The sequence below is a fragment of the Notolabrus celidotus genome, chromosome 13 (assembly GCF_009762535.1).
Source record: "Notolabrus celidotus isolate fNotCel1 chromosome 13, fNotCel1.pri, whole genome shotgun sequence".
Taxonomy (NCBI): domain Eukaryota; kingdom Metazoa; phylum Chordata; class Actinopteri; order Labriformes; family Labridae; genus Notolabrus; species Notolabrus celidotus.
Genome location: NC_048284.1, coordinates 34,090,909 through 34,113,096, shown reverse-complemented (window position 1 = coordinate 34,113,096; position 22,188 = coordinate 34,090,909). Strand labels below are relative to the sequence as shown.

Here is a 22,188-nt window from a genome sequence, read left to right as displayed (position 1 = left end):
CTTTGCCTTGGAATCCATTAGTCTCTTTTATTGTTTCGCTGCAGGACAATGGAGGAAACACGTTTGGTTTGTGTTTTTGATCACGGCAACCTCGCACCTCGCCCCTGACGTAAGCGGTACGCTTATCTAGACCAGCAAAGAGTTGGAGCCGCTCTGGAACCGGTTTTCCCAGCTGGGAGCCGGTTCACTCACAGTCCAAACACGAAAAAACAGTTCTCAATTGAGCGCCGGCTCCGAACCGTCCCTGACACTGCCTTGGTCGAAAAGGGGTAAGAGTGTCAGTTCCTCTGTTGTTCCCTCAGTCTAGTTTTGGGTGTACAGACCAGGACCGCTGTCTGTGCAGCATGACTCTGCTTACAACTCAGCAGTTTCATTTCAGACCCCAACAGAGCACCACGCTGCACTTAAGCTTTGTTGGGGTAAACTGTTGCTTTTGTGATGCTGGTTCGAAACCTCAGCGGGGCGGTGCCTTTCTGTGTGGAGTTTGCATGTCCAGATTCCTTACAGTCCAAAAACATGCTCATCGGGTTCAAGGTTCAAGGTTCAAGGTTTCTTTATTATCCCCGGGGGGCAATTTGTCTTTCAGACAGCGGTGACACAAACAAAACAGTACAACACCAACATCAAAACATTCAAACGGTAACAACAACAACAGTAACAACTGGAAACAACAGTTATGCGGCATTGTTAAGCAGACTAGCTGCTGTTGGTACAAAAGAGTTCCTCTTCCTATTCGTCCTGCTATTCGGCATCGCGAATCTTCGAGGGAAGCCGGCGAAATTCAAGAAAAAGGGGATGGTATGGGTCAGCCACGATGGACCAGGCCTTGCTGAGGGTCCTGGCTCGGTGGAGGCTTGACATGTCAGGCAGGGGTGTGCCCGCAACCCTGCTGCATATCTTGACTATGGCCTGCAGTCTGTTTTTGTTTTTTAGACTCGTTGACCCATACCAAGACACCATTGAAAAGGTTAAAAGGTTGATTGGGACTCTAAATTGCTCGTATTGTGCATGGGTGGTCGTCTGTCTCTACATGTGAGCCTTGTAGACTGACGACCTATCCACGGTGTTACCCGCCTCTCGCCCAATGACACCCGTCATAAGCTCCAGCTCAAAGGCTCAAAATGTGAAACATTGTTGTTTACTGTCATCCTGTTTTGCTGATTACAAACTGATCACTTCTCCTCCTCTCTCACAGATAACTGCATTTGATGAACTCCAGGCTGACTTCAAGGTGCCGATCGATCAGGGCAATCCACTCCATGCAGTAGGTCTCCTCTTCACACTGTTAATCATTCATTACAAACACTTCCTGTATGTGTTCAATTATTGTCTTATTGCTTTGGTTAAGATGTCAATAGTTTGCTGATGTGGCACGTCAGGACATCTGCCTCTTCAAGGCTGCAGTCCTTCTCTGTCCTTTGGTTCATTGATTTGAAGTCATGCAGCAGAAACTAGTTTTTTATGTTCTCGTCTCCTCACTCCTTGATAGTAGACTAGTTTCACAAAGCTTTAGGCCAAAGAGTAAAGAGTGAATCAATCATCTTAATGAACAGATTCTTCATTACAAATTTAATTAAAACACAATAACTAGCCACAGCCAAAGCCTATCATAGAGTCCAAAGTTGGTCTAGACCCTCATAGCCGATCCATCACAGCACTGGATCTGATAGGTTTCTATTCTAGTCAATGTGTTAACTTCCACTGGATCCACTCCGTTGCCTTCCGGCTGCGTCTCTGATCCGGCAGGTCGGAGTCCTCCAGATCAGATACACAAGACTTCTATTTCTGCCGGATGACACAGCAGATGGAGCGGGACAGGAAGTCAGGTTTCACCAAAACAAAATGAAAACATCCGGTTAATTTTCAGAATAAAACACTCTGTGTTATCACCAGATCGTATTTCACTTAACTACAACAACAAACCAAAGTCATGATGAGCGGAGCCAGGCCTGGAGTCAACAGGTCAGAGGTTTTCAGAGGACCAGAAAGACAACATGGATGAGGAGAGGAGGAGGAGAATCTTTGATACAGGGATTACAGCAGGAAAACCTCGGTCACATGACTCCAGCTGTCCGAAGGTCCTGCTCCATGCTGCGTTCTGAAAACACAGTCAGTGGATGTTGATGGACGAGAGAGCACGGAGCTGTACCGCAGATGATCACAGACGGACCAGACACAGATCTGGTGAAAGTCTGATGTTAGACTCCATTCAGTACCAAATATGGACAACTTGGATGCTTCTGATTGGTTATTCTGTTATTCTGCGAATGCTTCAGTGACTTCAATCCATGAACAACACTAAGTGGCTTGTGTTGCATGTACAGGATGCAGTGCAGTGTTCATTTCTTTAACGAGAATTATGACGATAAATGTTCGTCAACCACTCATTTTCTCATGACGAAAACGAGACTATGACGAGCTAAAGTGCATCACTGATAATAAAAACTCTGAGGAACATATGTTCCATGTTTCCCCCTGTGCTGTGCGTCTTTAAAGATGGCGTGATGACTTCCTGTGACAGGCTGAGTTATTATCTGAGGGGCTCAGTGTTAGCTTGGTCTCTACCTGCAGCAGGTGTGCTTTATGAACCAGCTCTCCTCACCTCCATGCATCTGTCTCATCTTCATTGAGGATTTTTACCCCCGGTGTGTGTTAGTGATAAAGACACAACCGGGGGACGTCTGTTTAATATTTGAGGTTTGCTGTTTTTGCCGCCCTTACCGTAAAAAGCTCTGCATCTACAGCTTCATTTAATCCAGTTTGGTGAAACATCAGACACATTTAGTAAGTTTTGATCAACTCCTTGTCATCAAAGATGAAGATGCATTTCAGAGTGCCGTGAACTGACTGTCTGTAGAGTGCGCCTGTCGCTACAGGTGCATTCAGGGACCGTCGTAAAAGTGCAATACAGTCCTTTCATGGCGTTTTTCTGGAATCAAGAATCAAAATACAATCACAGGGACATCCTGAAGTATTTAACTTAAGACATTACCCAAGTAAAAGTGTTTAAGGAGTGAAATGTTGACGATTTGAACACTTGGTATAACCCTGATACCGATATCTGATCCACTACATGAATTATTTTAAAGAGAGAAAATGTTTTGGCAAAAATCAAAGACTAAAATGTTTTGAGTTTCCGTCGACTAAAACTAGACTCAAACTGTAAAGTACGGTGGCCCTGAGAGCTCACAGCACTGCAACTTAAGAAAACACATGCAAAAAGACAAAACACAAGCAAATTAAGAAAACATCTTCATCAATTTGACAACACATGCGCAGCAATGTGAAGAAAACGCGCTGCAAAGACCACAACACAACAAAAGTGTTTCCAGAGGACACTTAAAAGTGATGCACACATAAGGACATGCTTGTAGTTTAACAGCAGATCACTGCAATAGGCTGAATCATGTGATCACATTGTTAAAATAAATCAAAAACACTTACTTTTTTATCTCATTTTCCAACACCACTGACGGTAAGAGAACCTTAATAGTGCTGTGACTCAAAATCTGCGTCAACAACAACCGTGTCCAGACGTGTGCATCACTTTTAAGTGTCCTCTGGAAACACTACTGTTGTGTTGTGGTCTTTGCAGTGCGTTTTTCTAATGTGTTGTGTTGTGGTCTTTGCAGCACGTTCTCTAAATGCTGCGCATGTGTTGTCAAATTGATGAAGATGTTTTCTTAATTTGCTTGTGTTTTGTCTTTTTGCATGTGTTTTCTTAAAGGTGACATATCACGCTTTTTTCATCAACATATATTGGTCTAAGAGGTCCCCAAAACATGTCTTTAAAGTTTATGCTCAAAAAAACACTTTGAAATCAGATTTTGGTCTGCCTGAAAAACCCTCTTCTTCAGTCCTCCTCAGAACACTCTGTTTTCTCTCTGACCACGCCCCCTCAGGAAGTGGATGTGCCTCGGCTCTCCAGCACGTTGATCTAATGTTTACATGTTGGCTGAATATACACGGCTGCTCAGAGATCACGTTACTTCAACCCTCTGAATCTGATCCAGAATCTGATCCTGACGGAGAGGCGCCTGTAGCAGGACCTTTCTGAAGGATTGGTCACAGATTTAGTGTTTCTTGTTGTTTTATTTATCAGTATGTCGACGTGTGTCTTGGTACACAGCTACGAACATGTAGCTATGTGGCTATGCTAACTAGCGCTAGCACTTATCCATGATAAATAAAAATCATCCACTAGATCTTCAAATCTGCAGACGTGGGGAGTAAAACCGACCTCTGCCAGAAAGGCAGCGGGACCTTTCTGAAGGATTGGTCACAGATTTAGTGTTTCTTGTTGTTTTATTTGTCAGTATGTAGACGTGTGTCTTGGTACACAGCTACAGCTACGACTTGTAGCTATGTAGCTATGCTAACTAGCGCTAGCACTTATCCATGATAAATAAGAATCATCCACTAGATCTTCAAATCTGCAGACGTGGGGAGTAAAACCGACCTTTGTGTTTATTAAGACAGCCTACAACTAGCATGCCTCCCTCCTAAGCTCCTTGTTAGCACACATGTGTGCAGGGAATGAAAAACAGAGGAGAGGTTGAGTTGTATTTTATACAGTCTATGGGCTGAACAAGCTCCGAGCTCTGACTCCGTGACAGACCGGATATTGTTGTTACGTAACAAAAACACTGAAGTCTGAAACGGCTCGTTTCACACACATTTACAGAAAGGTGGAGAAATCAGAACAGGGGCAGAATGGATTCTTTTCATTCTCGGGGGGTTTGTAGACATGCCAGGGAAACACATTTCAGGTAAAGAACCATTAAAAAGTCCATTTTGCATGATATGTCACCTTTAAGTTGCAGTGCTGTGAGCTCTCAGGGCCACCGTAGTAAAGGGCTGAAAAGACTAAAACTAACAGGCATTTTCATCTAAAGACGAAGACTAAATCTAAAATAGACGCCAAAATGAACACTGGTGCAGTGGAAGGAGAGATATTGCCTGAACCCGGTCTGGATAAGAATAAAGGCAGTGCACAGTGGAACATGCTGACGTGTAGTTTGCTAAGAATGAGATCTGACATTCTGATTGGTTTGAATCATATTACGCCCAAAACACACCTATGAATAATCAAGTGGCCTGACTCTTAACTTTTATGTGTACACCTTGTTCCCCTTTGTCCTTTAATGGTTCATCAGTCCATCCAGTGTCAGTGCATAGTGAGAGGAAGCAGACGTCTCTTTGAGCTGCAGTGAAACTCTCAGACTGTTTGCACACTCTGTCCGAATCCTTTCCTCTGCTGCCTCCTGTCTTTTAGTGATTTAGTTGGGCTTCAATGATGCTCAAACTTGGCACAGCAGCAATTAGGAGAAGTTGTGGAGAAACACGCACATTAGTGTCAGTCAGTGTGGGGAATCTGCCTCCACTGAAGTTGTTTTAGGATGGGTTCCAGCCCTCTAAATCCCTCTCCCTGGGGTCTTCTGGGCTTTTACTTACACAGTTGGCTCTTAATAATGCATGGTAGTACAGTACAGCAGGAGGAGGGAGTTTGGAGGTGACTTTGACTTAAGAGCTATGGACTTTCTCACACTGAACTATTTATTGACTCATATGCATGAGAGGGAGAAGAAGAGGGAGGAGGAGACAGTGTGTCAAAGAGGCCAATTAGGGACAGAGACAGACATAAGGAGCATGAGAGGGATGAATAAGAATTTCTTAAGAGGTGAATGGGAAACAATTAATCAGATTCCCCTCCACCTTCCCTTGATCCCTCTATCCTTAATAAGTTCCGTCCTATCTCTAAACTTCCTTTCTTGAAAAAATTGAAGCTGAGCAGATCATTGCATTTATGTCTGAAAACTCACTTGAAAAATTCCAGTCTGGCTTTAGAGCAGGCCACAGCACAGAAACTGCCCTCCTCAAAGTGTTAAACGACCTTCTTTTAGCAGCTGATTCAGACCAGTCTTCCATTTTATTTCTTTTAGATCCCTCAGCCGCTTTTGACACAATAGACCACTCACTTTTAATCAAGCGCTGAAACAAATGGGTCGGCATCTCTGGCCCTGTTTTAGACTGGTTTTATTCTTATCTCCACAATAAGGCTTTCAGCGTTGGTATCGGTAATGGCAGATTGTCCACACAATCATTGTTTTACGGGGTTCCTCAGGGGTCAGTCCTTGGTCCTTTGCTTTTTATCAGTTATGAAAGCGAACAATCCTGGGACCGATGTGGAAGTTTCCCAGAGTCATTAACCCTTTTCGAACATTCACCCTTGAACATTTCCAGGGATTTATTTACACATGCAGCTCACCCTGAAATGTTCAGAGTGAGTCTGAAAGTAAATCTGTTCTGTCTTGTTTCCTTTCTCCAAAAATACGCCTTCCCTCATCATGAGAGTAACCCAGAATGATAATGATTCTGCACATGAATAACCATCATCTGTGTTAGCTGGATCCTGAAAAGCTGGTCCTGTAGCTAGCTGCTGATTGTTTAATCCTGGGGCTGGCTGCTATCTGGCTTGTTTTAGGGCTGCTGCCGGTTAGTCCTTTGTACAGTCTCAGCAGATGTGTGTCGAACATGAGTCTGGTCCTGCTGGAGGTTTCTGCCTGTGAAAGGAAGTTTGTCCTTTCCACTGTAACTAGCTAAATACTGCAAAGTGCTCTGCTAAATAGAGCATAGAGTACGGTGTAGACCTGCTCTGTTTGGAAAAGCATCTTGATTGATTGATTGATTGATTGACTGATTGATTGACTGATTGATTGATTGATTGATTGATTGATTGATTGATTGATTGATTGATTGATTGATTGATTGATTGATTGATTGATTGATTGATTGTGGCTGCTGACAAGCTTGTTTTGGATCTTCTTCTTAAATTAATGAACTCAAAGGCCCCACCAAAGAGAGGGTGAAGTGTGCGTATATGTAAGAGCTGAGAGGTGCTGAGAAACATGAAATGTGACAATGTCAACCTTTTGTGCGACTACCAGGAGCATAAAGGCTAACAGTTTTCCACTGTTTGCATGCATGTGCGAGACAAATGTGCTTCTTCCTTCATGGACCTAGTGCTTGCTCTGTCTTGTTATTGTTCAAGCTATTAAAAAAAAGCATTATGCAAACACAAGGAACCAACATGTAATCACCTTTATGTCATTTTATTTGTGATTTCTGTATGAGTTTTTCATTACCTGTCGTCTCATTGGAATACGATTTTAAAATCTTTATCATCACAGTTTTTCAGATTACAAACCCAGTCTTTATTCTCCTTACCCCTTCTCTCTCTCTCACACACACACAGAAGGACTTCACATCTCTCCCTGAATCCTTCCTGCATTATATCTCCCACTTAGTGTTTCCTCCTTCCTCTCTTTCTGTCTCCATCTCTGTCTTGGAACCAAGCAGTCTAATTAGCAGTTTCTGTCAGGTTGTTCCCCTGGGGAGGAACCTCACATTGTGCAGAGTCTTCACACGCAACAAATATAAAAGAGCTATCTCTCTCTTTTACTATCTCTCTCACACACACACACACACGCACACGCACACGTACACGTACACACACATTTGTAGAAAACTACAGTAAAAAAACTCGCCTAACTTTCTCTTTTGTAGTTGCACTCTTTCCATCGTCCTCTGTCTTTCTCACACACATTTAAAGAAATAGTGGATAGAATAAAGTCAGAGTAAAGGTGTAGGGTTTAAGTGAGGCGAATGTCTTCATCCAAGTGACGCCTAACTTTTCTAGAGCAAGAGTGGCAGACTAAGCCTCATCAAATCGCTCTCTTAACTCCATCAAAACACTGATTGTGTTTTGGAGTAGAGTAGATGCATTTATTTCATTGGGAGATCTTCTGTTTTTTCTCACATCATTCACCTTTTCACAGATGGCCTCCCAAATCGCGTTTCTAACGCTGAGATGTCTCTGCTGGAGTTCACCGATGTGTTTATTTCCCTCCTCCACAAAGACCTCGAACTACATAACTTAAAACTTCATTTATCACTTAAGGCCACTCTGTTCTCTCAAACTCTCCATGGTGACAGCTGATAGCACACGCAAAATCCTCGTAAAATAGGGCGGTCCACACCACTTTTGCACTCGTTATCATTTGCGCACGCAGTCTTAGTAGATCACCCGCAACACGCCCAGAAATAACACGTGCAAAATTATTATTTGCACACGCAAATTAGCGCTCGTTATTTGGGATCTTAGTAGATCAGGCCCTGAATGTGAAATAGTTCATTTTTATTGGTTCACTCTGCTGTTTGACTTTCAAACACACACGTGTACACATGTATCATGTTACTGTACATTTCTGATATAGTTTTCTGATAACACAGACACAAAGGAAGGTGAATTCACTGAGATGGAAGTGTTTTTAAGGCTCACATGGCTCGATTCTAAGGAGATAAAGATGTAGCCGGGAGCAAAGATCATATCTGTGTCTGGAATCAGAGACGGGGACGGAGGGAGGGAGAGTCAGCTGAGGGTGTTTTTGTATTCACACGTTTTATGAATGTGAATCTTATAGCAGTGTTTCCCATTATCAGAGCTGATTGATGTTCATCAGGATCCCACCAAGGACCCCAGCCTCTTCACACTGTTTAAATGTTCCCCTTGACTCCTCTCCTCCCGTATCACTCCATCTCCCTCGCCGCTCCATGCCTGTCTTCCCACGCTCCAGATCAAGGTTTACCGGAGTCGAAGGAGGGGATTTATTCCTCAGCATTTTAACACATTTTGCCCCAGTGGAGCGGAGACATTATGAACACCCTCTGTCACGCCATCTCTCGGGGTTTAGTGTCCAGATATGCTGACACAACACACGTCCTGTGAAAACGTACTTCTTAATTGGTCTGCCTGTTGAAATAAAGGTCTGTAACCCTCCACCATCCGTCTCCCCACTTTTCTTTCTCTCTTTCCTCAACTCTTGTTTATACTTCCCAGAAACTCTCGCTTGTCAAGCCAATTCTCGTTGAGTAACATTTCAAAGAGGCATCAGCCTAATTGCTTGCTAATGAGTAGACAGTTGCGGGTGTGTGTGCACATGTACACCAATAAACACACACACACACACACACACTGCTTTAAGTGGAATATATTTGCATGTCCTCTTTTAAACCCTGTTTAAAAGATGAAGCTAATGCAGATGGTGTCGTGCAGGAATGAGCCGGTCTGGTCCGCGTTGAGGTGCACGGTCTGATCCAGAAATAGACATTAACAGTGGAGATAATTGGCAATCAGACCAAGCCCTTCATGGCTGCTTATGGAGAATCTAAGTATATATGGCTGTGTGTTTATGAGTGCAGCGGCTGAGGTCGCGTGGAGGACAGAGGGAGGGTTACAGTTCTATATTTTCAGAGAACATGAAAGACTTCTGCACACGTGCAAAGAATATTTAATCCAACACTGTCGATACAAAATCCTGCCCCAAACTACATTCCCCCCCTCCAATCATGGATTCCCTTTTTTTTGCCTGTCGTGCAGCCGGCGAACATTGCACTTCAAAGTCAGACTCTCTGAACCTGGAGTGGTTTCTGCTTGTACTTTGAAACATATCATAATGAAAAGTTAAAAGGGAGTGCACATTTTCCCCCCAATGCTTCTCACTGTCTCGCTTTGAAATGAGGTAGAGTCCCGCAAGAAGCTGAAAGGAGATGACAGTGGAAGTTGTGCTACTTTAAGTTGGCATGTCTCGACACACACACACACACACACACACACACACACACACACACACACACACACACACACACACACACACACACACACACGCACACAAAAGAATTGAATGAATAATACAGAACAACAATGGTCTCCTGCATTGTTGTTGTTTAACTGTGAACTAAGACTTGTTTGCAGCCTCCTGCCCAGTAACCCCAGCTTTCAATATTCAGAGCAGGCGTCTCTGAAACATTCATAAGGAGAGACCTCTGTAGCAGTCCGCACTTCTTAAAAACACTAATCAAATATGCATGTTTACATTTTCATCCATGCATACTTAAGGAAGTGATGCACAGCACAGGCCTGAAGAGTTTGAGCAGATTAGCATCACACCTTCAAGAACACGAACCAGGCAATTTAAGAGCACAACCTCTGCATGTGTCAAGAAAGGGAGAACATTACAGTTCTTAGACCTTACTCTGTTCTGTCTCATTTTTATGACCACACACTCTGAACACAGCACGTTAAATGACCTTATATTGATGTTTAACACATCCTGCAGACACACCTACCTCTATAAATGTTGCACACTTCTTTTAAAGCCTCAGGAAACGTAAATGGAATATTTAAAATTCACATAATTCACACAATATCAAAATGTAATGTGTAATCAAGCTTCAACAAAGATTTGAGTGAAAATAAACATTCACTACTATAAAAAAAAACATCTCACAGGTCAGAGCATTTCTCAGGACTGTGTGGGTGTGGCCTAACTCTTTGATTGACAGGTCAAGAGAGAGTTCACAGCCTGCATGTTTGAGCCGTCTGACTCTGAATCTAAAGACATCAAAACTCCAGAATCTGAAAATGATTCATTTACAATGGTCTCTGAGTGCTGAGTCACAAAATACTTCAGAATCAGGACTTCTACCATTTATTAGTTTTATCACTCCTTAGTCTCCGGGGCATCAGGACCATGGGACACCCGGAGCAGAGGAGGCTGAAGTGTAGTATGTTCACGCAGAGGAGCTCGGCTCCAGTTGTCAGACGGAGCTGTTTGTCTAAACTCTGAGCTGTTTGGGGAAAGTTAGAGAACCGGTCCTGAGGAGAGTTAGTGAACCAGTCCTGAGGAAAGTTAGTGAACCGGTCCTGGGGAAAGTTAGTGAACCGGTCCTGGGGAAAGTTAGAGAACCGGTCCTGGGGAAAGTTAGTGAACCGGTCCTGGGGAAAGTTAGTGAACCGGTCCTGAGGAAAGTTAGTGAACCGGTCCTGGGGAAAGTTAGTGAACCGGTCCTGGGGAAAGTTAGTGAACTGATCCTGTCCTGGGGAAAGTTAGTGAACCGGTCCTGGGGAAAGTTAGTGAACTGGTCCTGGGGAAAGTTAGTGAACCGATCCTGGGGAAAGTTAATGAACCGGTCCTGGGGAAAGTTAGTGAACCGGTCCTGAGGAAAGTTAGTGAACCGGTCCTGAGGAAAGTTAGTGAACTGATCCTGAGGAAAGTTAGTGAACCGATCCTGAGGAAAGTTAGTGAACCGGTCCTGGGGAAAGTTAGTGAACTGATCCTGTCCTGGGGAAAGTTAGTGAACCGGTCCTGGGGAAAGTTAGTGAACCGGTCCTGAGGAAAGTTAGTGAACCGGTCCTGAGGAAAGTTAGTGAAACGGTCCTGGGGAAAGTTAGTGAACCGGTCCTGAGGAAAGTTAGTGAACCGGTCCTGAGGAAAGTTAGTGAACTGATCCTGAGGAAAGTTAGTGAACCGATCCTGAGGAAAGTTAGTGAACCGGTCCTGAGGAAAGTTAGTGAACCGGTCCTGAGGAAAGTTAGTGAACCGGTCCTGAGGAAAGTTGGTGAACCAGTCCTGAGGAAAGTTAGTGAACCGGTCCTGAGGAAAGTTAGTGGACCGGTCCTGAGGAAAGTAAGTGAACTGGTCCTGAGGAAAGTTAGTGAACCGGTCCTGGGGAAAGTTAGTGAACCGGTCCTGAGGAAAGTTAGTGAACCGGTCCTGGGGAAAGTTAGTGAACCGGTCCTGAGGAAAGTTATTGAACCGGTCCTGAGGAAAGTTAGTGAACTGGTCCTGAGGAAAGCTGGTGGACCGGTCCTGGGGAAAGTTAGTGAACCGGTCCTGGAGAAAGTATGTGAACCGCTCCTGGGGAAAGTTAGTGAACCGGTCCTGAGGAAAGTTAGTAAACTGCTCCTGGGGAAAGTTTGTGAACCGCTCCTGGGGAAAGTTAGTGAACCGATCCTGGAGAATTGAACGGAGCACATGCGGGACTGCTTTAGCCACTCGGCCGCAGCTCAACTCAACCCGTCCCAAAATTTCCCCAAATCCACTACAGTTATGAAAATAGAAGAACGACAACAAGCTGTCATCTTCACGGTGGATGTGCAGACAGGGACACACGAGCACAGCGGTGCAAAGAGCAGAGAGACAGCTATACAGACAGATTACAGACAGTACGTGATTAGCAAACAAGCTAACAGCTAAGACAACATTGAGGGGAGCTGGTTGAGACATCAGGAGACGGTCTGAGCAGGAGCAGAGTAGTTCTGTTGAACATGTGTGCACGTAACTCAGTGTTCATTTCTGATTGGTTAGATATTTATTAGATAATAAATATCAGGTTAAACCAGCCCACTTAAAACTCAGTGTGAAAACATGTTAAAAAACGTAATTGAACATATTTGAATATGGATCAAAATTAAGTTCTAATATTTTTACATCGTTTTTAGGATTTACATATGGTCTGAAATATCATAGGTAGAACGTTTTTGTTGATTTTGGTTCCCAGGGCCTTTAAAACGAGGTATTCACTGAACTCAAAGTGTTGAACACAGACAGACACAGAAGCAGCCTTCCTGGTGTAACAATTGCTGAGTGGTGCTCGCTGTCTTAAAGGCTGCCAAAAGAAGGGACAGTGACTCATCCCAAAGTGGAAAATAATCTTTAATTCCACATACAACAACAACAAACACAAACAGTAAATCAAACTGTGTTGCTCTGCAGATGCCCTGTAAAGCCAAGCTGTCAAATACAGTATCTGTGTGACTGCAGCAGCACACTGACAGGACAGAGGAAATAAACCATCGATGACTCATCATCGATTTCCAACTTTAACTGTCATAAAGTAATTAGAACAACAGCTTTTAGGAGACAAGAGGTTTTCAGTTTTTTTTTTTCAGAGTTTTATTCTTCTAACAGTTTTATTTCACTTTAGTTTATTTATTTATTTATTTATTATTATCTAGTTCAAATTTTATTCATTTTTTTATTTGAAGTATATCTTATTTTCTTTTAATGGTTAAATATTTTCGTGTTTTATTATCTTAGAAATGTATTTTATTTTGGTGAGTTTCATTTCCTGTGTTGAGTTTTAACATCTTATTTTACCTCCAGTGTTTCCTCATTAAGATATCATGAGAGCGTTTCCTCAGTTCGTTCTGCAACTTATTTTTTATTTATTTATTTTATTTTCATTGTTATTATTATTATTATTGTTGCATTTATTGTGTTCTTAACCTTAGGATTGTGGGATGGGTTTGGAGTCGGGGTTGGGGTTTGGATTAGGATGGGGTCTGATTGATTGATAGAGTTACAAGGTACTTCACTGAGCTACATTACAATAAGGACAGGCTTCATTAGGAGTAAACAATCATTCATTTTATGAGTCCTCATCATGACAGCTTCATACTTTTGAAGGGGTGGTGAGGCCGACTGCAGGAAAGCATAACCTGGGACTTCCACCATATCCATGTCCGGTCCTTCGGAGCACGGAGCAGGACCTCCGCACAGCTGGAGTCATGTGATCGAGGTTTTCCTCCTGTAATTACTGAATCAAGGATTCTCCTCCTCCTCTCCTAATCCATGTTGTCTTTCTGGTCCTCTGAAAACCTCTGACCTGTTGACTCCAGGCCTGGCTCCACTCATCATGACTTTGGTTTGTTGTTGTAGTTAAGTGAAATACGATCTGGTGATAACACAGAGTGTTTTATTCTGAAAATTAACCGGATGTTTTCATTTTGTTTTGGTGAAACCTGACTTCCTGTCCCGCTCCATCTGCTCTGTTGAGATTGATGCGTCATGCCTTGGCATCCAGCAAAAATAGAAGTCTTGTGTATCTGATCCGGAGGACTCTGACCTGCCGGATCAGAGACGCAGCTGGAACGGAACGGAGTGGATCCAGAGGAAGTTAACACATTGACTAGAATAGAAACCCTTTTGTCCGTAACAGCCTCTTGAAGCTGAGACACTGGTGGGGATGATGGGTGCACATCTGAAGAACTGAGCCTGGGCAGTGATGAGGAGTGGAGGAAGCTGGGGTGAAACAACAAAGTGACTGCGCATAGAGGAGAACAGATTTAATGTTTGGCTGCAGCAGGATGATTGGTTGATAAGGTTGTGATGACACCTGATTGGTGGATACTTCAAACAGTAAATAACAAGATCAGGTGATGAGAGAAGCACGGAAGAAGAACAGGGCGATAGAGAGATACAGAGTGATATGAATAGTTCTGGAAGTGTCTCCCTGTTTGATGAGCTTCATTGAATGGTTGCACTGTTTTTAAATCATGCTCCTACCACCTTGGACCCTTATCTCATTACTTGTGGTTTAAACAGTACAGCTCTTTTTACGGCCCTTGAATATCCATTGCATGAATTGATCTTTATTTGTATTTACTCACTTGTTTATTTCTGCAGCACACTCTGTTATGGTATACAGACACTTCCCATGGTCATATTTAAAAGTGATTTATCTGCACTGTTAAACAAAGTGCTCAAACTGCATCAAAACAGGCTTTTACCCAGATCACTAAAGCCTCTTTCCTCTCATTTTGTTGCTGTTGTTTTCTTGTTTGTGTGTATTTGCTCAGCTTTAGACACACTGGCTTTGATGGTCTGCGTAAGCCTGGATATGATGTTATATTCTTATCATTCCCATGGACCCCCATTGTTGATGTTCACAGCCCACAACAGAGGAAAGTCTAATTGACTTAGCACAGGCACAAACAGCATGACGCTCAGATCAATATATGATTTATGAGCAGCCAGATTATGCATCGCTCCCCGTGGAACAGGCAGGGCTGCCAGTCATGTCCAGATTGCGTCGCTATAGGAATCACTTAATATTTAATGATGGTGTTGAAAGCTCTCGTGTAATGATGGCTGTTCAAGTCAGCATTGTGGCAAGTGCTGATTTAAGCACTTTTACAGCTTGTTACTCATGCAAAGAACACTTACATATACAAATGTCATATTCTTGCACTTATTATCTGCTGCATGGAGCAGATGGGTGATGTGCAGAGACGCAGCAGTGGTCAGAGTTGAGCCCGGGGCCTCTGCACTGAGGGCTGGACCTCTTCGGAGTCTTCTGTATTCTTTCTTTTATAAGGTTTTCCACAAAGTGAGCCGTTGAGGTTCCCTCTGCGCCCTCCTTGATTCCGTAAATCTGGATATTGTTGCGACATGCGTGTCCTTCTAGTTCCCTTAATTTTTACCTCAATTCTATTTGAGTCTAGTGTAGGGTGTTAGATTTATGGCTCGTAAAAACATATACATGAGCAGTGTATGCACTGTGGTTCTTCATGTCCACCTCAGATTCTGTGACTAATATTGAACTCAACAACTATTCGGATTGGACGCCTAGAAATAGTTACCTTAAAATTAGGGATGCACTGATCCAATCCTGGTATCGGAGTGCAAGATTACAGAAACTTGAGTTGTGTGATTTGGACGTCTTTATAAAATGTGCTGCTGATTAATATTGTCACACTATCAGACGCGGAGAAGGGAAGCAGTAAGGGCAAAGCTGGGTAGAGTAAAGAGCCTTGGAGTTAATTTTGATAGTGCCTTCTAATTTAGGAAACAAATCTCTTCTGTGGTTCAGTCCAGCTTCTTCCAGCTGAGACTCATAGCGAAGGCGAAGGCATATCTCCCTGCTAAGGATCTAGAGAGAGTTGTACATGCCTTTATTACTTCTAGTCTTGATTATTGTAATTCTTTGTATGTGGGCTTAGACATGGCGTCTATTCAGCGCCTGCAGCTTGTACAAAATGCGGCTGCTCGCCTCCTGACTGGCAGGAAAAAGAGGGAGCACATCACAACATCACACCTGTGCTGCGTGCTCTCCACTGGCTCCCAGTCCGTCACAGGATTGATTTTAAGATTGCGCTTCTAACGTACAAGGCCCTAAATGGATTGGCACCATCCTACTTGGCTGATCTTCTCCATGCTCACAACCCAACCCGAGCACCCAACCTGAGGTCAACAAACCAGCTGCTCCTGGATGTGCCTAAAAGTCGCCTTCAAACCCGGGGGGACCGAGCCTTTGCAGCAGCGGCCCCCAAGCTCTGGAATGGCTTGCCACTCCAATTAAGATCGGCCCCCACTGTTGAATGTTTTAAATCTTTGTTGAAGACCAATCTCTTCTCTTTGGCCTTCTCCTTGTGAGGACATTAATATCCTGTTATGTTGTTGTTTATTGTTGTCTTCATGTACTTTGTACCTTGTAAAGCACTTTGGCCAACACTGGTTGTTTTAAATGTGCTGTATAAATAAAGTTGACTTGACTTGACTTGATTAGAGTAATCAGTCTCTCCAGGAAGTTGCGATTTCACGATCACAACTATCAACGCAAATTCAACCAGTCAGCGCGATTTTTTTCGCGGCCTTGCAATTTTATACAATCACCGCAACTTTCCCGCAAATTTGACCAATCCCCTTCATCTCAGCCCCTGTACGTCATCGGTTTCATCATCAATTTGACTTCCTTGGAACATAAACATAAGTCCTCACTTGATCGGCACTTTTCAAAACACGCATGGAGAACGGGTGAAGAGCGAGGACAGCTGGCAGGACAAGTGACCATGACAACGTTGTTATTTATAGATACTAGAGTTATTATCTGAGGGGCTCAGTGTTATCTTGGTCTCTACCTGCAGCAGGTGTGCTTTATGAACCAGCTCTCCTCACCTCCATGCATCTGTCTCATCTTCATTGAGGATTTTTACCCCCGGTGTGCGTTAGTGACAAAGACACAACCGGGGGACGTCTGTTTACTATTTGATGTTTGACGTTGTTGCCGATATGACCGTTAAAAGCTCTGCATCTACAGCTTGATTTATTCCAGTTTGGTGAAACATCAGACACATTCAGTAAGTTTTGATCAACTCCTCGTCATCAAAGATGAAGATGCATTTCAGAGTGCAGTGAACTGACTGTCTGTGCCTCTGTCGCTGCAGGTGCATTCAGGGACCGTCGTAAATGTTGCAATACTTACTAATTACTACGGCAGCCATTGGGGTGTCCCTCCATGCCCCTGCGGCCTGGTCCATCAGTCGCAGGGCGTGGGTGGGGGGCGTGGCTGGGGGGAGTGGTCGGGCCGTCTGGGGGGGGCGGGTGGGATTGGCCCTGCCGCCTCCGCCCTCCCCCTGCTCTGGCGCACCGGTTGGCGGGCTCTGGTCCTGGTCCTGCCCGTCTGCCTGGCTGTCTGCTCCTGGTGCCGGGCCCCCTCGGCCCTGGTGGCTCCTTTGGCTCCGTCTTGGGGGGCTGTGGGGGCGGTGTTGTGGGGCTGTCCCTTGGGGGGGCTGCGGGATCTCTCCCCCCTCGCCCCCCTTTCCTCCTACTGGGTGACCTGGGGGTCGCCCTGGGTGCTCCGGTGGTACCTGTTTGCTTCCGGTCTGGGTCCTTGGCTTGTCCCCTGGCCTGGGTCTCCCGCGGCGGGTTTGGTCCTTCGGTCTGACTGCTCTCGCGGCCCGGGTGCCGGGCCGTACCGCTCGGCTGATCTGACCCAAGTGGTTTCATCTGCACCAGTGGTGGTCTTGTTACACAAATAGAACACAGCACGGCGGCAACCCTCTGCGACCCAAGCTTCAGTAATGATTGTGGACACTAAGGGTTGCTTAATCATTAGTATCACCCCACAGAGTTTTTTTTTTGGCATCATGATGAGATGGTCCCTCTCCATCTAAGTGTGTTAGGTCTCTCTCTCCTTCTCTTTCCCTGTCCCTTTGTATATCCTTATGTAATCTTTCTTTCACTTTCTCTTATTTTCATTTTTATTTATTTATTTATTTATTTATTTTTTGGCCCACCTAGGTGTGCACGCCCTCTTTTACAGAACATGATATTAGCTGTCAATAAAAGATAGGCCAGAGTTCTAAGAGGGATGGTGATGGTTGCATGCACACAGTCACAAGCACAGAAGAAAAAGGTTTTCTTTCTTTTCTTTTGCTGCAAGAATAAATTGCATTAATATTTGACAGTTTGTGACAAACATGACACAAACCAGAAATATATATGCAGACAAGAGAAAAAAAAAAAAAAGTAAATGTTGCAATACAGTCATTTCATGGCATTTTTCTGTGAATCAAGAGAATCAAAATACAGGGATCACATCAAGAATGTTTTCTAAAAACAATTGTAATTTAGTGTATTTACTTGCCCCTGAGATGTAATTGGAGGAAAAAAGAAAAAAAAAACCTGCAACTTTCACTGCAATTTTTCAAAAAGCTGTCGCAAAATCAGGCTTTTTGGGACGCAACAATCAGAAAATTCCACGAAATCCTGGAGGGACTGAGTAATAATGTATTCAATGATTTTAATAGCCCTCCTCCTACCACAGGTACACTGTACTTCTGTGGGAAACACTACGTTGATATATTTTTTATTTTCTCATTTGAAGCATTTGTTCAATACAGAATATTGAATTCCTCTTATCCACTGCTGAGGTTTACAGCTGAGTTATAATATCTATTGGTTATGAAGATTAACTCACCAAACTGCTGGTACACATTTATAATCTCTTGAATAATGATACTGTCAGTTTAATTTTTTTTATTTTATGTGGTTTTCAAAGTCAGAAAAGCATGAAGTCACCAAAACATGATTCTTAGTTTTATCCTCAGATTAAGGTATAGAGATTGTTAAATCAATCCCGGGATTGGATCAGTTCAGTGGTTCAGTATCGGTATCAGCAGATACCAAAGCCCAGGTATCGGTATCAGTATTGGGACCTAAAAAGTAGGATCGGTGCATCCCTACTTAAAATGAGATATGTACCAATTTACATACTTCTTCATATTACAGTGATTAAAGTGTTTGGTTGTTCAATAAAGCAATCTCTTTGCTTCACTTACATGTATGTCTTCATGTGTCGTGGTCGCCACTGCTGTTGTGTGACAGCTGCCAATCAAGGTTCAGGTTCAGAGGTCATGTGAGTGTGGTCAAGTTCAAAGCTGACCAATCATCAGAGGGTCAGTGTGTCACTTGGTCTCTCAGAAGTAGTGTGACTCGTGTGAGCAGAATCAGCTTGGAGAGCAGAGCGGTGCCTGCACGAGCGTGTTCGCCTCGCTGACCTCTCTCAGACAGAAACTGTTTCCACCCGTTGCTGATTTGTGCTCGTGCAAATTGTTGATCACAAGCAGTGTCATTCCCTTCCTCTATCTCAATTTTTTTATGCGCACTCGCAGCTGCCTTAATACCTCTCGGTTGCTGAATTTCCTTGCGAGGACTTCATATCTGCTCGTGTGAAAATATTATTATCTGCTCGTGTATATGTTTTCACGGGCTTGCCAAATTTAACGCCATACTTGTGCATCAGGTTTAAAGCCTCATTGACATCCGTGCTGAAGGATTCCACCTCTCCAATTAGGGGTGGGAATTGATAAGATTGTATCAATGTCAATGCCTTTGTCGATTCTGCTTATCAATCCAATTCCTCATCAATTCTCCTAATGATTCCTGGGTATTTTTTGAGGGGGGAAAAAGTAGTTCTACACAGTCTCCTGCACCAGTAGGAACCATTTTACTTTTTCCAAAATGATGTCTGCACAAGACTGAACATGAACATATTAGTGATGTGTCGGTCGCGAACAATTAAGCTCTAAGAACCAGCTCTTTGAAGTGAGCGACGGGAGCCGGCTCCTGACTGGGAGACGTTTTTTTTTTCTCTTGTCTTTTTCTGTTAAAGTCTAACGTGATTGGCAAGACATATGGTGGCGTCTTGACCAATCATGTGTCTACATTGAGCAGAAAGGGGAGGGGAGGGGTTACAGACACACACAGCACAGTGAGCACACCAACAGGAGAGAGATGAGAGGGAGAACGTGTGCAACAGACAGAGAACGCACTGGAAAGGTGAGAAAACGAGTGACTGCAGGAAACAGTAAACTTTAGACACATTGAAACAGCAGAGACTATTAAAAGGCAGAGTGTAGACTGTGCAAGGTGAAAGTGTCATCAATCAGGGTCCACAAAAAACCTGCAAAGGCACATTAGAAGTGTCTGTGCAGGTTCTCAGTCATCCAGGTCATGGACATTAGAACTGTTTATCCATCAGTGCAATATGAAGAATAAAGACAGTGAAGGGAACCTGCTGTTAATGAAGGGGTTTAAAAGTTTATAAATAATAAACATACAATCTGAGATTGGACCTTTTTGTCTAATTGTGATGAGTCTTGTTTTGGTACTTTATAATACATTTCTGTAGCACTCTGCTCCATGTTGAGTATATAAATAAAGCCTCATAAATAATACACATTTGATATAATGTATGTTCATTACATTAGTTGCTCATTTTACATATAATTTTACATGATTTAAGGTCATACATTCATTTAAACAAGAAAACATCTGAGGAGCCACTTGGGAGCCGAAAGAGCCGGCTCTTTGTAGTGAGCCGATCCAAAAGAATGGAAGGAATTCCCATCACTAGAACATATTCAACTTGAACATACTGAACAATAGGTTGACCTTATACTCGGCTGCGTGAGTCCGGATGTGACCCCTCAAACCTGGATTCAAAGACTTTAAATGTGGAGAGGAAAAACGCTTTTCCTCTCCACATTTCCTCATGGTTGAAGGAGTTCTGCGTCACAGAGTGTGTGACGTAATGCGACGTGACGTGACGTGACGTGACGTGACGTGACGTGACGTGACGTGACGTGACGTGACGTGACGTGACGTGACGTGACGTGACGTGACGTGACGTGACGTGACGTGACGTGACGTGACGTGACGTGACGTGACGTGACGTTGTGCTGGGAAATTAATCGTTAAGAAGAATCGTTAACATTTGAGGTGTACAATTCTGATGGAATTGATTAATTGGAACCGGTTCTAAGTCGGATCCGGTTTTCGGTTCCCACCCCTATCTCCAATGCACCCTGGCTTCATCGAGTCGCTGCAAAGTAGCTTCTATTTTCCCTGTGGTCTCCTCCATCTTCTGGTTTATGTCCGTTCTAGGGATGACCACAATTAATCGATTATCGATTAATTGATTGTTAAGAAATGACTCAAAACACACATTTTTGTTATCAATTTTCCGTCACGTGGAACAAACATCATGTGGTCTCATATTACACTCAGCTATCAGGGAGGTGTTTTAAAGGGGACATATCACGCTTTTTTCATCAATATATATTGGTCTAAGAGGTCCCCAAAACATGTCTTTAAAGTTTATGCTCAAAAAAACACGTTGAAATCAGATTTTGGTCTGCCTGAAGATCCCTCTTCTTCAGTCCTCCTCAGAACACTCTGTTTTCTCTCTGACCACGCCCCCTCAGGAAGTGGATGTGCCTCGGCTCTCCAGCACGTTGATCTAATGTTTACATGTTGGCTGAATATACACGGCTGCTCATAGACCACGTTACTTCAACCCTCTGAATCTGATCCAGAATCTGATCCTGACGGAGAGGCGCCTGCAGCAGGACCTTTCTGAAGGATTGGTCACAGATTTAGTGTTTCTTGTTGTTTTATTTATCAGTATGTAGACGTGTGTCTTGGGACACAGCTACGAACATGTAGCTATGTGGCTATGCTAACTAGCGCTAGCACTTATCCATGACAAATAAAAATCATCCACTAGATCTTCAAATCTGCAGACGTGGGGAGTAAAACCGACCTCTGCCAGAAAGGCAGCGGGACCTTTTCTGAAGGATTGGTCACAGATTTAGTGTTTCTTGTTGTTTTATTTGTCAGTATGTCGACGTGTGTCTTGGTACACAGCTACAGCTACGACATGTAGCTATGTAGCTATGCTAACTAGCGCTAGCACTTTTCCATGAAAAATAAAAATCATCCACTAGATCTTCAAATCTGCAGACGTGGGGAGTAAAACCGACCTTTGTGTTTATTAAGACAGCCTACAACTAGCATGCCTCCCTCCTAAGCTCCTTGTTAGCACACATTTGTGCAGGTAATGAAAAACGGAGGAGGGATTCAGTATTATTTTATACAGTCTATGGGCTGAACAAGCTCTGAGCTCTGACTCCGTGACAGACCGGATATTGTTGTGACGTAACAAAAACACTGAAGTCTGAAACGGCTGGTTTCACACACATTTACAGAAAGGTGGAGAAATCAGAACAGGGGCAGAATGGATTTTTTTCATTCTCGGGGGGTTTGTAGACATGCCAGGGAAACATATTTTAGGTAAAGAACCATTAAAAAGTCAATTTTGCATGATATGTCACCTTTAAGTTTAAAGCATGTTTGGATGTGAATCAGCTGTTAAAGATGTTGTGCACAGCGGAGACACTCAGCTGGAGGCTGCGGCTGTGCGTCAGGTCTCCACGTGTGC

The 22,188-nt window shown here is 43.6% G+C and overlaps 1 protein-coding gene across 1 annotated transcript in view; it reads left to right on the top strand.

The window, feature by feature from the left end:
• The window catches only part of cnih3 (cornichon family AMPA receptor auxiliary protein 3), a 148,493-nt gene that overhangs the window by 42,135 nt on the left and 84,170 nt on the right, over window positions 1-22,188 (top strand). Inside the window, exon 2 of the mRNA XM_034700215.1 lies at window positions 1,196-1,264. Coding sequence (XP_034556106.1) covers window positions 1,196-1,264 — 69 coding nt within the window. The remainder of the gene's footprint in view (window positions 1-1,195; window positions 1,265-22,188) is intronic.